This window comes from Xenopus laevis, chromosome 3L, assembly GCF_017654675.1.
Source record: "Xenopus laevis strain J_2021 chromosome 3L, Xenopus_laevis_v10.1, whole genome shotgun sequence".
Classification (NCBI taxonomy): Eukaryota; Metazoa; Chordata; class Amphibia; order Anura; family Pipidae; genus Xenopus; species Xenopus laevis.
In genome coordinates this window covers 97423696-97438633 of record NC_054375.1, presented here as the reverse complement: position 1 = coordinate 97438633, position 14938 = coordinate 97423696, and the positions used below count along the sequence as shown (strand labels likewise).

The 14938-nt window shown below is 37.6% G+C and overlaps 1 protein-coding gene across 4 annotated transcripts in view; it reads right to left on the bottom strand.

The window, feature by feature from the left end:
- The window catches only part of vps13c.L (vacuolar protein sorting 13 homolog C L homeolog), a 132354-nt gene extending 117619 nt beyond the window's left edge, over positions 1–14735 (bottom strand). For 2 of the 4 annotated variants that reach the window (XM_041586666.1, XM_041586668.1), the window contains exons 1-8: positions 14576–14731; positions 14338–14461; positions 8365–8408; positions 7137–7179; positions 5059–5154; positions 3256–3357; positions 3058–3114; positions 469–531 (exon numbers count right to left, since the gene is read on the bottom strand). In XM_041586666.1, coding sequence (XP_041442600.1) covers positions 469–531; positions 3058–3114; positions 3256–3357; positions 5059–5154; positions 7137–7179; positions 8365–8408; positions 14338–14434 — 502 coding nt within the window. In that variant the 5' untranslated portion in view covers positions 14435–14461; positions 14576–14731. Of the gene's footprint in view, positions 1–468; positions 532–3057; positions 3115–3255; positions 3358–5058; positions 5155–7136; positions 7180–8364; positions 8409–14337; positions 14462–14575 lie in introns of all 4 variants that reach the window. The other 2 variants (XM_041586667.1, XM_018252883.2) reach the window with 2 other exon arrangements.
- Positions 14736–14938: the final 203 nt, after the last annotated feature.

Below are 14938 nucleotides of genomic sequence, written 5' to 3'. Positions count from 1 at the left end.
TTTTGCTCATGATTTTTTTTAAACACAAAATAGATGTAAAAACTGAGTGAATCAAGGATCAATGTATATTAAAACAAAATGTTTTATACATGTGTAATTCCTGAGTTAATTGAAGTAGTAAAACCTAAGATACTTAAGGTAAGATTTACCATTGCTCTTTGTTTTAAGAATGACACAGCTTTAAAAACCTTTTGCTGTTTTTTAGTGAACAACAAAATGTGGAAAAGTTTTAAGTGATTTACACACATGCCCCATTGATTAGAACTGCTTTAATATTAGTGAAATTGTAAGTTGACTACAGCATTTTTTCGCATACTTGTTACATTTTACCACAAAATATAATGCAAGCCAACTGCAGCTTATGCTGTATATTTTAAAAATAAGTATGAGTGATGTAAAATGGATGAAACCAATAGCTTCAGTGAAAACCAAATGAAACTGGTCCAATAGAATACTAAGTTTACCCACCTGTCTTAGAGTCAAGAACCTTAAAGCGGTTCTTAAAATGTTTATGTTTTTTACGTTTGGATCCTACACATTGTAAGCATTAGTGTGAGGGAAGGATAAAAAAAAAGTTAGCAAATATACATTTTTAGAGCTGGCTTACATATTTTATCATTAATCAAACTCTTGTCATTTTGTCATTCAGGGCTATTGTACAAGTATTGCAATTAGAGCAGCGGATCGCTTTATGGGTTGTACTGCATATAACATTTACCATTTTTACCCCAAAACGCACAAAAAAAAACCAGGAAATTTAATTATTGAAAATTATGTAAATATCCTGGAAAACAGACCTAATGGCTACAGATAAAGAAAATACAAGAACTGACCAAGGTAAAGAGGGCACTGTCCATTACAGCTTGCCATTAATGGACTCATTCTATGGTATGACGTCCGATTTCAACAAATTAAAAAATTGTCACCAACTGTGTCTGGATGCAACGGTTTCATAACATATGATGCAAATTAAGGGCAAGAATGGGACCTGTTATCCAGAATGCTTAGGACCTGGGTGGTTTCCAGATAATGCATAGCCACATATCTTAGCAAAATATTTTAGTAAAATATTTCAAAACCAGGAGGCTAAGTTACCTTATATTGTAATAACTATGGCTAAAAGAATGGCCATTACTGAATTCAAGAAAGAGACAATTTAGAGCACAAATGACAAGACAGGGTCTCTTCCAATTGCTGATGTTTCCTGAGAAAAAGGTGGTCAAGCTTTAGATACAATGGAAGCAAAAATATTGTCGGTCAAGGGCTCAAAAAACTGTGAGCTTCTTTTGACTCTTAGGCTTCCCTTAATGCCTGTATCACTGGGATGACACACAACCTAGCAAACAAAAAAAATCACGCAACTTTCAACAAGCACAGCATTATTGCATGCTCTCCACTGAAGTCCTTTCAGAACTCTACAGAGTGTGATTATATGGCTGGGTTGCATTACTTCAAAAAATAGCTGTAGTCCAGCAACATCAGACTTGCATTCCCAAAGCAACTTTGCTTGATAAAGCTTTTTCTCTGCTCTTCAAGGCCAGCAAAACCATTAAGATACAAAATGATCCTCCAATGAGAATCCCACCTAAATCTTGTTATCTTGTTAACTTTAATTAAAACTAGCTTAAATACAAGCTTATTACATTTGAAATGGCATATTGTATTATGTGAAAATACGTGTAAACGCTCCTGTCTGATTCAAATCCTGTCAGATTTTAAAATATTTGACAAAAACGTACAGCAAGTTTTTTAATTGTCAGAAAAGACAGCTGCTCAATCCACTTCAAATCTTTATCTATGTATACCAACTGACAAGTGTCTGGCAAAGCTTTCTCAAGTGATAAACTGTATTGTGCCTGTAAGTTTATCACAGGTCTGGTCAAATTTGCCACCTCCTGGCTACTGCCATGACCTCTTTTTGCTGGGGGCGAGACTGGTTTATATACTCATGCTCTCCACTCCCCTCCAATGACATTAGAGAAGGGGCAGGTCGATTGCAGGTATATAAGTCGGCGCAGTTCGTCGGCCAGTTAGGTGCAGATTGGCTTATGACAGGATAGGGTGGGATGCAGATCGAACATTTTTCGACCCACGCAGCCCTAATCACTGTATACACCAAAAAAGGGTTCCACGGACTTATGGTATTCATTTTCCTTAATATTTTGAATGGATCTTCAGTACTGGCATTGATTTTGTACTGCTAAAAAAATAGGAACCACATATCATTACTTTAAACTTTAGCTCCTAAAGTTAAAATAAGTATACCAGTTTATTGCTTCTCATCTATATTGCTTTTCACTGCAAAAACTTTACAAACAGCTTAAATTACAAAGAAACTTGGCTGGTTCGGGCCATAATAAATGCAGATGTTCTTAGAAACAATTTCTCCTTTCAAGGAATACAAATGCGTTACAAGTGTTTCTTTCTTTTATACACAATAGAGAACCTAAAATCAGGGAAATGTGTTAAATAAAGTTATTCTTCAAAGGTACAAGCACAGAAGTCAGGTTTACTCTGAAATTCAATATTTACTGTGTTAATGACAAGGATTAAGCATGGTAGCATTAATGGTACTCTATGAGACCTCAGTGAGTCAGATGTACAACCTAAAACCACAAGTGATTTGTGCATGACTATATGAGGTGCAGAAATTGAAATCGACTATTCACAGACAAAATCATGGCAAATGATTTTAAACTTTGTATAAAAACACAGCTGTGTAGTTCTCCCTCTCACAAACTGTCTGTTCAACCTTTTGATACATACAACCCTTAGGTAACATGAATGAGTGGCATCTTTAGTCATCCAGTTTTCTAGCGCACTTATAAAGAAGAATGCAAGTAAACTCTGTCTAATATTGACTAGGCAACATACTTCAAATTACAAGTGTGTACCTGAACAAGATTACAAAGAAATACTTATTTAAAAAAAGGTGAAGGGCTATACTGTGCATAATGAAATTGTGTAACCCATAAATGACCTAGATGATTATTATGTAACTTCATTTAGGTATTCTAATCTACTGACACAGAAAATGAATGTTCATGTAATACGCACCGGGTTTAACATTCTTATACACAAAGCTCTGTAAGTTGTAACAGTCTCCAAGTACTCCTTCATCCATTGAAAGCATTGAGCGACAGAAAGTAAAGTTTAATGGTTTTTCCAAAACCAGCATCTTTGCATTATGGTTGCTACAAAATATATATAGCATTGAATTTAAAAATAACTTTCTTTTTCAGACATCCCTTGTACCTTTTGCAGCAGCTTTCTGAAGTGCATCTTCAATTCTTTGTAATTCTCGCTGTTTCGTATCCTGAAGGCTTTTCTCTTCTTTCTGCGCATCATATTTTATGCCTGTAAATGGAAAACAAAGCTTGTAATTAACAGTTAATTTAAAAATATATGCTCTGCTTAACACAGACAAAAACCTGTAATATACAGACATTTAAAAGGGATTCTGGAAATTTAGAATCATTTTATTTACTGAATATTTTTACTCGTAAATTTTAACCCAACCTATGACTTATAAATATTATTTTTTGTTACAGGGATGAAACTACAGGTTGGTGTCAGAGGCACCTGCCAAGGGTAAAACCATTTTGAGAAAACAAAGGAGCAACCTAGAAAATATGTCTACTGCTACATGTGCAGCAACTCATTAGATCAGCCCCATCTCTCTCTTCACCCTTCAAATGTCAGCTGGTCTGTGTCTGCCACTTATTCTTGAATAATGGTGTGTTGGGGCTGTAGGGGGTGGCAACCATTGCCTTAGGTGCAAAAGCAATTTGACCCAGCTTTGCCCCGTTACTGCACACCAGGGTTGTATGTCAGACAGAAAATACAGTGTTTTGACAGTAATGGGTGCCACCCAGCAGTACCTCTCCAACTAAAGCCACCAAAGGCACTGGCCCATAGATGAATGTGTCTCTGGTGCTGGTACAGCAGACCCAGTGCATACACTTAAAGGAGAACTTAACCCCCATTAACAAAAAGGCACTATTCTTCTTCCATCAATTGGCCCCGCTCCCTGGTGTCTTCCAGCATAAACGATTATTTGAAAACAATGTCCATATCCACATATGACATATCCATGCAGAGTAGCACAGCGGAGCTCCCGGGAGCCATCTTCAGTATCTTTGGATTTCTCCAGTAAGTATTCGCACCTACTACACATACACAGGAAAAAAGGGATCTGAAGACACTGAAGAAAGTGGCCACAATCTCTGCTACTCTGCATGGATATGTCAATGTTAATCACAAGGGCAAGTAATGGACTATGCAGGAAGGAAGTGGGGGGGGGGGTTCAGAAATGAAGGGAAGGGTGTAGAGGCTCTCCCTTAAGAAGGGTACTTTTTTAAGTCAGTTTCTGTTTAAATATCATTTGTAACACTGCCAATTCTGAGGTCCTTCTGTTGAGTTTCAAATTTTCTTCCACTCTTACCACAAGTCTCAGAAAGACGAATGATTAATACAATTCAGCTGTTAACAGAAATTATAGTTTGTGATTGATTGGTCTATCAAGTGAATGCAGATCTGTGGTCTAAACCTCCCTAATGTACATTCACAAGAGGGGGAAAATTTTGAAACACAGTAAATTAGATGTTATTTGTAATGCATCTATTTAAGCCAATGAATGCAATAGATAAAAAAAATATTAAATGGGATTTGAATCTTGATAGATATCCTCCTACTTAACAGATGATCCAGTACAACCTTGTTTGCTTCTTAAAATTAAAAATGCTAGTGGCAAAATATACAATACTGCACAAAACATTTAGCATCAGATACCAATATTAAAACAACACATATATATATATATATATATATATATATATATATATATATATATATATATACATATACATATATATATATATATATATATATATATATACACATATACATATACATATACATATACATATATTTATTTTAAATAAATATTTTAAATAGTCCATTTTCTTTTGTTGGATGGCTTTCTTACTCAAATATTACACAATTTTGCAACTTCAGTATGGTACATATCACTATCACACTAAGTTTAGCGTCACTTACTTGCAACAGGCACTACAAGCAAAAATAAGCCTTCAAGCGTTGCAACAACAGCATCGCCATACAGATTTTTCCAGGGGATTTTCAATGTGAGTTTATCTAGAAACAAAAAAATCAATAGAGACAGTATATTTTAAGATGTGATGATATAGAACTATCTACAGACATATTTATAGACGTGCAGGTCCCTGAAATCAAGGTAACAATTATAATGTATGCAGAACAATTTCACATTTCCTCTAAATCTACTATGTCGCGGAAAATAAAGAGACACAGACAATACTTTTAACTACCAAACACACATCCTAGAATTTGAACTACTGAAATAGAAGAAGCAATCATTATTCGTTAAGTTGCATTATGTATTGAAATAATTTAAAGGAGCCCTCCACTTCATTTTTTTTTATCAAGAAAGGAAATTTAATTTTAAGCAATATTCCAGTAATGTACACTAAATTTATCAGCAGTTTTAATGTTATTTGTTATTTGTAAATGTAACCAAATTGAAAGCTGTATTTTTTTCTCTTTCTAATCTCTGTTTCTACCCCTTTTTTTCAAGTTGAACGAGAGCCCGGCAATATAGTTCTGCTGTAGAGCTTAATAGTTCAAAAACCACAAAAAAAATTAAAAATGAAGGCCAATTGCAAACAGTCTTCAAATATCACGGTCTTAATCGTACTGCAAGTTCATGTTAAGATGAATTGCCCTTTAAAAAGAAACTATACCCCTAAATGCTGCTTAAAATCACAAAAACAGTCCTTATGAAAAACACTGCATCTAAATAAACCATTTTTTGCAAAATTAAATGTTTTACAATTATAAGCCATTTTAAGCACCTAGGGACGCTTCTGGCTCATACAGTTTATTAACCACTAACTTGGGGCACAGATACATGCTGAGTTATATCAGCCAATAAATGGACACAACTCTGTATTTAACATTCTAACATTGCTTCATATACGCTTGATATTCTACAATTTTATGAATTGAATTGGTCTACTGAAAGGTCATTTCAAATTTGCAGAAGGACATCTGTGTGTGTGCACTTTTTTTTGTCGAGTAGAAGGTTCACCGATTTGTGATTTTTTACAGTGTCCAATGAGGCTGCAACCAAGGAAACAGAATAATTCATTCAAGGACAGGTAGAGTTGAAGCACTTATATAAATTAATAAAATCTGGCACTGTTCATTATCAGGGTTAAGCAGAAGTCTCACTGCATAACTTGTGTTCATAAGGTACATGCAATAGGAATGCAGTTTGTTGTAGGTGTTTACCCCTGTAAATCATAAAAATTAAACACCCCAAATTGTGGAGGGTTACTTCCATGTAACCATAACGGAAGATAAAGTGTCGGCATGGCACTATACATCTGGTAGTGACTATTTCAAATGAAAAAAACTTTTTGATAAAGGTATAGGTTAGGCACCCCTCTGTGATTATAATCACTGCCCTGGCCCATGTATTTCTATAAGAGCTCCATGTCACTTCTAAGGGAAAGGCCACACATGGGCTGAATTCGGCCTGTTGAAATACATAGGCTGAGCACCAGCCCCTTCACTGGCATTAGCATCCTGTCCTGCTTGCACCTGGATCAATTGTTTTGGCCCTGTGCAGGCACACGTGGATTTTGGCAAAGAAGCACAAGAATTTGCATTCTTGCGCCAAAGTCTGTCACATGTGCCTGCACCCAAGCAAACACAATTGTTGGGTTAGGCAGGAGAGGATGATAATGCCAGCGTAGGGGCTGATTTTTGGCCTGCAGTTTCAGCAGGCTGTTTTCCACCACGGTGGGGCAATAGCCCTAGACCTTCCCTTTGGCTCCAGGCTGGGTGCACATGCACAAGTGAAAAGTCAGATTTTTTACTATTACGTTTGGCTTTTTACTCAACTGCAAATGTACACTGGGATCTTAGAGAGGGATCCTGAAAAAAAGCAAATGGTAGCACTTCTAGCCTAGTACCCTGGCCCAGTGCAGTTTTCACCACACAGGAGCACTGGCCTGGGGTCCTAACATTCTGCACCCTTTCCTTCTCTAGTCCATCCTATGAATCCATAAAGATTATAAAGACTGGTTACTTACCAATTTGTCCAGCCTTCACTTTAAAAGGCACATTCAGCTCACTCTGTTATGAAAACAAGCAAAAATTACGGATTAATAACAGGAATAGACAAAAATATTTACATGAAACTATTAAAAGACAAAGGTACTAATATACCATAGTGCAATATATAAGCAATCATACAGTGTTGTGTTTACAGTACATATAAAGGTACAGGATCTATTATCAGTACAGGATCTATTATCACTTATGAGGGGGATCTGGATTTTTCTAGGTAAGGGTTCTTTCAGTAATTTGTATCACCATAACTTAAATTTCCTAAAACTAAAGGAATGCACCGAATCCACTAATTTGGATTAGGCCGAACCCCCGAATCCTTTGTGGAAGAGTTGGCCGAATACCGAACCCTAATTTGCATATGCAAATTAGGGGTGGGAAGGGGAAAACATTTTTTACTTCCTTGTTTTGTGACAAAAAGTCACGTGATTTCCCTCCTGGCCCTAATTTGCATATGCAAATGAAGATTTGGATTCGGTTAGGACGGGCGGAAGGTTTCGGCCGAATCTGATTCCTACTGAAAAAGGCAGAATCCAGAAGCAAATCCTGGATTCGGTGCATCCCTAATTTAAAAGTTAAACAAACCCAGTAGAATTGCTTTGCCACTAATAAGGGGTAATGATACGTTACCTGAAGAAATGGAAGGCACAGACATAATGCTGGTGCAAACTGACTCCGAAGTGTATTATTGGAGAAATCAGGGAGGATACAGACATACAAATGTTTCAGGGGCCTAACTCCCCCTTTCTCAATGTATCGTTCCCCGTCGATATTTCCATTTCTTCAATTTCCATTTGCTATGCTGCACCAGAAGCCACGGCCATTTGGTATGTGCACTCACTGTTATGAACTTTTTGTTTAAAGTGCACACTAATAATTCATTATCTATATTAATTTTATGTTAGTTCGGATTAAGTACAAAGTACTGTTATATTATTACAAATAAATTGAAATCAGTTTTAATTTAAACAGACTCTATGGGAGATGGCTTTCCTGTAATTCTGAGCTTAGTGGATAACAGGTTTCTGGTTAAGGGATCCCAACTAAAGCAATAACACTGTATATAACATTTGTTACTGTTCATACTAAAAAAACAGCTTCAAAATAAACATTTTAGGTAAAAATAACCTCAATTGTAATGGCAGCAACAACATTTTCTAATAATTGTACCAGGCACAAGCAGTAACTCACCAAAGCATTTTCTTTAATCCTGAGATTTTCCAGAACCACATTTCCTTAAGAAAAAAAAAATAATAAAGGCTGAAATAAATAACAAAATTCCAGTATGTTTAATTTGTTGACAAAATATAAAATAAGTAACATAATTTCTTCTAAACCTGGTGTTAGCTGGAGCTAAATCTGAAATATGTTAAAAGACTTGTGGTACCATACATGAGGTAGAATGAACCAGCAACCATAAATTATTTTAAAAAATATAGTACAAGGCCAAGAAGTCCACGTGACCACATTCCTAATTAATTTATATAGGGCTGTGCCCCGAGGCCAGTAGTAGTAGTCCCGGTGCCGGCTTTTCACTATTGCATGCCCCCTACCCCCGCCCGCATGGTCCTAGCACCGGATGATTATCACGCACAACGAAGCACAGGAGCACTGGGGAGCTTTGGGTCCCCAGTGCTTCTTACAATGCGGCTGTGCAGCATGCCACCCTAGGCCCGGGCCTTTGTGGCCTCGCCACAAATCCGGGCCTGAATTTATACAGATTCAAAGAATAAGGTTACCGAAATAACTCAAATACACTCAATTAGAATGAGACATATGGTACAATAAAAGGCAATATTTATTAAACACTAAGCCAAAACACTTCAGCTAAAACCAATTAAAATGATAAGCAGCGCTCCGTATGGAAAAGGGATCCCTTAATGCAAGCATGATCTATGCACTAGTGCAAAATACATATATAAATATATATATATATATATATATATATATATATATATATAATGGAATACTGTAATACTGTCCAATAGAATATATGTCGGTATACTGGACGAGGCAATGCAATGGTGGAATAAAGGTCCCAATTTCAAATTGGGTATGTGGCCTTCAAATGTCCGATATTGGTATCCAGAACGAATTGCTACAAGTGCACAATAATAATATATCCCAGTTATCCCAATTCCCATATGCACTTGTAGCTCAAGTGTTTTGGCTTAGTGTTTAATAAATATTGCCTTTTATTGTACCATATGTCTCATTCTAATTGAGTGTATTTGAGCTATATGGGCAGGGGGTTAAGTCCCATTGGGTTGCGCATACAGATTTACACTTTAGTTGGTGGACACCCCGGCCCATTGGTTCTTATACATAATTGTATTATTGTTTATCAGCATCTATCGCTCACTTTATTCTATTGTCGTAGTTACCGAAAAAACCAAACAGCTTTACTTTATAATTGCTATGCAAGGGGTAAATGCATGCCTGTTATTTTCACTTAACCCCTATTAAGTTTCAATGTTTTGTCTACACCTACACAACTGTCTGCCCTCAAATTAAAAAAAAAATCCAGCAAGACAATTGAGTTTTCTGTATGCATAACTGAATATCTATGAGCAGTATGGGTGGGACATCGGTGGCTTTTTTTCAAAGACCCTACGAGAGATTACAAGAATCATTCAAAAGAACAAGAGATCTCCAGCATCATGCAGAAGAACAAACAAAAGTGCTTCAGTGGGTGCATGCCTAAGACAGTCATTAAAAGGGGACCTGTCACCATAAGAAATAATTCAAAATCCTATTTTACCATGTTAGTCAAGCAAAATAAACATTACTTATACTATATAAATTATTTAAATTGTGTTCCATTCAGTCTGGGAATTCACAACCACAGCAAGCAGGCAGGTGAGATTTTGTAAACAGTGTTAATAAGACAAGCTTTGCACTATCCCAAATTCTTGCTTATGCACCAGAATGGGGGACCTGATGCCCATGCACTGGTTACAAAAGAAAATGATAAGGAAAGAGGGGGAATGTGAGGACAACTAGTGACAACTAGTAAACGCAGGCAATAAATGATTGACAGCTGAGATGTTTAAATGCATTCATAACTGGTATGGATGCTCTATTATACAGCTTTTTACATCTGGCTGACAGGTCCCCTTAATTACAGGGCTGCACTTTGCCTGACAGCACTGTGCTCTGCACCTTGCTCCAAATACTGAATATGGTGAAAGGTGGAGAGCATGGCCATTGCTCCAGAGAAAAGCACTCTTTGTATGGGCACTAAGGATGATGGCAAATGTTAAGATTTGTTTCCAGGGCCGGATTTAGGGAGAGGCCCCCTAGGCCCGGGCCTAGGGCGGCAAGATGTTTAGGGGCGGCAAGCAGGCGCCCCTAACATCTATATAACTGTGACCCAAAAGGAAAAAGAGCGCAAACAACTTATTCCTTTAGCGCGCGTAATGACATCATCGCGCGACTGCACCGCGCATGTGCACACACCGGCGCAATGCCCGTGGTCGTGCAGTTCTCATTTGTAAGGTTGGAGTGAGCGAGCCATGGATCTGGGGGGGCGCCACAGCAGCTGTGCCTAGGGGAGCACAAAAGGTAAATCCGGCCCTGTTTGTTTCCCATGGTTACTGAGCTTAGGGACCAGCTCACAATAGAAATGTCACAATATAAGGCTAAAACCAGTGCAACTAGCATCAGAATTTAATAGTCAGCCCTGTAGCATCAGTTTATATTACAGAAAAAAACTAATTTTCTGCTTGATGATTAGTGACGACCCCTAAGCTTAGCTTCTCAACAGGTGCTCAGAGCCCACTGAGCATGTGAGTGTCAAAGACACGTTCCAAGATGGTGACCCCCTGTGACAAGTTTGAAGCCCTGGATCATTGTTGCTATTGAGAAGCTGACACTTTAGGCTGGAGCAATAAGTTCAGTATATAAAATATAGCATATTTTAGCCACATTTAGTTTTAGTTCTCCTTTAATGGTGGAAGTTCACCTCAAAATTTTATTTTGCTATGGCATTCCATAAGCTTTTTGTAAATTATTTTTTGCTGTGTTGTTTTCTTTCAAAAAAACTGTTAATTTCTAACTGACCAAAACCTACAGTAACAAGACTATCAAGTTTCGCCAGTATTTCCAGTTTCTTATTTTTCAGGAGAACCTGAGCTTTTGTTTTGTGTATTGTGCCTCTGAGACAAGATTTAGAGCACTAAAAACCAAAAAAAAAAAAATAATCATCTTTTGCCGTTTGTGATATAGGAATTTATAACAGAAACAAATGTCATTTTATGCAAGAAAATCCAATTGATTTGGAAAGCCTCATGTCTCTCAAACATGCCAATACCTGATATGTATCATTTTAGGGAAATGTATTACTTCTGTAGAGCAAAACTCCCTGCAGTACATTAGTGAATTTGACAGAAATCGACATACTTTAGATTAAAAAAAGGCAAAAAAAAATCCTGGAAAAGTAGGTTACCTAAGGAAAATAAATAATTTTGAAAAGTACACATTCTACCGAATGGGTAACTATGTCTTTTTATTCCTACCAAACATCAAAGCTTTTCTGAACTTAATGGCTTTTATAAAATATATGAAAAATCAATGCAAGTATCTCCCACATAGCATGGTACCAAGAAAGGTATCCTAAATATTAATTCAAGGGGTCCACCAAACAGTTTGATATCCACTGTCCATAAGATAATCAAAGTATCTGCCATTTAGAGACCCCAAAATCAAGTTAGTGTATACAATTAGTCTAAAATGGGTAAATACAGTATGTCTTTGAATGGCAAAGCACCAAACAGCAAACCTACACTTAACTATTCGGGTTTTACATAATTTCTGAAAATTGTCTCAAAGCTTGCATTTTACCCCAATTTATGCAACATCATGTGTCTTAATGTAACAGCATAAAATATTCTTACTATGAATACCAAGAGGCTACTTTAGAGAGAATTCAACCCCCCTCCCTTCTCCCCCCTGGCCTACCTGGCACCCTGAGCAAATGCCCATAACTTTCTACTTACCCCTCCTTACAGGTCCTGTCCAGCGGAGTTCACAGCAGCGATCTTGTCTCCTTCGGTCTTCTTCCTGTAGTGATTGGCATTTTCGGGTGCATGGGCAGATAGAGGAATCTTCCGTTGAGGAGCTAATGCGCATGCACCAAAAGTCACAAAATTTCCGAATATCGTGACTTTCGGCGGATGTGCAGTATCTCCGCAAAGGAAGATTCCTCCAACTGCGCATGCGCCCGAAAATGCCGATCACTGCAGGAATGGGGTTTTTTTTAACCGCAAACTACCAAACTGCAAAGCTATACTAAACATAACAATTTTTATTCATTTTCTGAAAATCGTCTCAGTGCTTGGGTAGCTCCAGTGCTCACAGACCCAGAAGTGCAGCAGAATCTAGAATCTATGATATGGCATTTAAAGCATTTTATCCACAGAACATAGATTCTAAGTTCTGTGGCACATGAAAGGGCAACTGTTGCCAAAAAAATATTATCCCTAACCAAAGATGTGGGTATTGGAATAGCCAGTGCTAGGCCACCAGCTCCGGGAGGGAGCTCCTGGTGTTAGCGGATATGTTGGGGCACATGCATGCACATCATGAGTGAATGCCGTAACTTGCTCATTATACACATAATGTCAGAACCACATTATGTGCATGCGCTCTCACTCACATGGCCGCTCGCACCTTTGGTTGGGGATAATATGTTCTAAAAACAGATGCCCTTTAAGGGCTAATCGCCGTGGGGTGAATTTTACTTGTTATACTTTAAGGTCAGCAATTTTATAAATATATAAATATATAAATCTGTAACATAAAATTCAGCATGTATGATTATTTATATTAATATATAATCGTTAGTTTCTTACAGTACATTCAATGTACAGTTGAGAAGTAATAATAATATTACATTTAGAAATATCTAATATCAAAGGATAAGGCAAATCCCATACAAAGAGTGTGTCAAAAGATAAGCCTACTTGTTCTAAATTCAGAAGTACTAGATACTCATAATTACATTACCCACAAAAAAGTGTTGCTTAAGTGTTTATTTCGGGGGTATAGTTTTCCTTTAATTGGTTCTTGGCAGAGAGTAGTGATGTGCTTCTCGACCCGCACCCAACCTTAACCTGTCCCCTCCCAAACCGCACCAGGACTGGTCCTGCTGCTGCCCTCTATTTATAAACCTGCGCCTGCCCCACAGTGCCGTCACAAAAGGGGCGGGCGTCTATAAATTCCAGCCCCAGAAGCCGTAACATTTTGTACAGGAGTCGGCCCAAACCCGCTGGGTATCTGTTTGACCCGCACATCACTAGCAGAGAGCCCAGAATAGTTACTTAAGATACTTTTGTAACAGTTTTAGATAAGATAAGAACTAAGACTCGCAATTCACCTTCATTAGCAAAACTGTAACACAAAAACTACAGAAATGTGTTTAAAACTTTCATAACTTGCCAAACTTTGTAAAATGGACATTGTAATTAGGGGTTGTGGTCACAAAATGGGCGTGGTTAAAAATATTTCGCAGCGCTAAGCTCGGCAAATCTTTTTGTCCCTCTTTCAGTTTCCAAAATGTTTGGAGGCATGATAAATATACCCCTATGAATCTTCTTCCTGCAAGATTTTTCTTGTATCATAACATGCCTCTGACTTATCTTGGAGAGACTACTAATACTAATTAACTGTTTCAATGCGGATATGCCTTAGGAAAAATCACACAAAACTCCAACCCAAAATAGTCCCCTATTCACCAATAGCTGCCATGAATTTGCAAGGCACAGACAACCTGTCACATAGTGACAAATAAACCCACTTGCTAGGGATAAAAAAAAGAAAGAAAAAAAGCCTCCAAAAGTATAATTCACCATAAAAAGTTGACCTGTTTCCAAAAACTCGCATTTGTGCTGGCATTATTTCACCTTAGCAAATGTGGCCATATCCTTAGGGCAAAAGGGGACAGAAGTTAGAGACAAGGTTGTGCATTTCTTTGCAATCACACAGCACACTGAGCCATACATCTTAACACATTTTTGCAAGGAGGGAATACATCATGTATGTAGGTAAAAAATATCAGCCGACATAGTTGAAAACCAACTAGAAGGCTCTGTGTATGTGCCAGGCCTAAAGCAGGTTTCACTTTTGCTTAATAAATTAAGCACACAATAAGAAAAATGATCTTACCCCCCCAGATCCCCAGCTTCAGCTGGGACCTGTCCAGGTTTTCCACGTAATCCCCCAGGCACCTGTTAAGGAGATCTGCTACCACTGACTCCAGCATGATCGCTACCAATGAGGAAGTGTGTGTCTGTGTTTAAAGGAGACATTTCATATAATCTTTAAATTCAGAAATAGTAATCATCCATCCCCACAATATGTAATGATGCAGTAAAAAATAAAAACCGTTTTGAAAGCAATTTACCTCCTAAAACTGTCACTACATTAGAGCTGCAGCGTGATCCTTATTACTGACCGTTTAAGCTGAAATGAGGTGTGGGAGTGTCTGTTTATTCTCTTACAGGAAATAGTCACAAGACTGACTGACAGGCTGAACTCTGCTGTAGCTAGCACAGCCCCTCCCACTGCCTGTGTCTGTTCCCAGCTGCACATAGCTGTCTTTGCTGCTTACTCATCTACTTCCACTACCTCATACCAATATAGATAAAGACAAATTGGTTGCAGGTTGTTAAAAAAAATTGTTAAGGGGTGTTTACACTATAATGAGCATTATTGTGGCAGCACTACCAATATACATTTTTTTATTGCAGCGTGTAATTTTTATTGC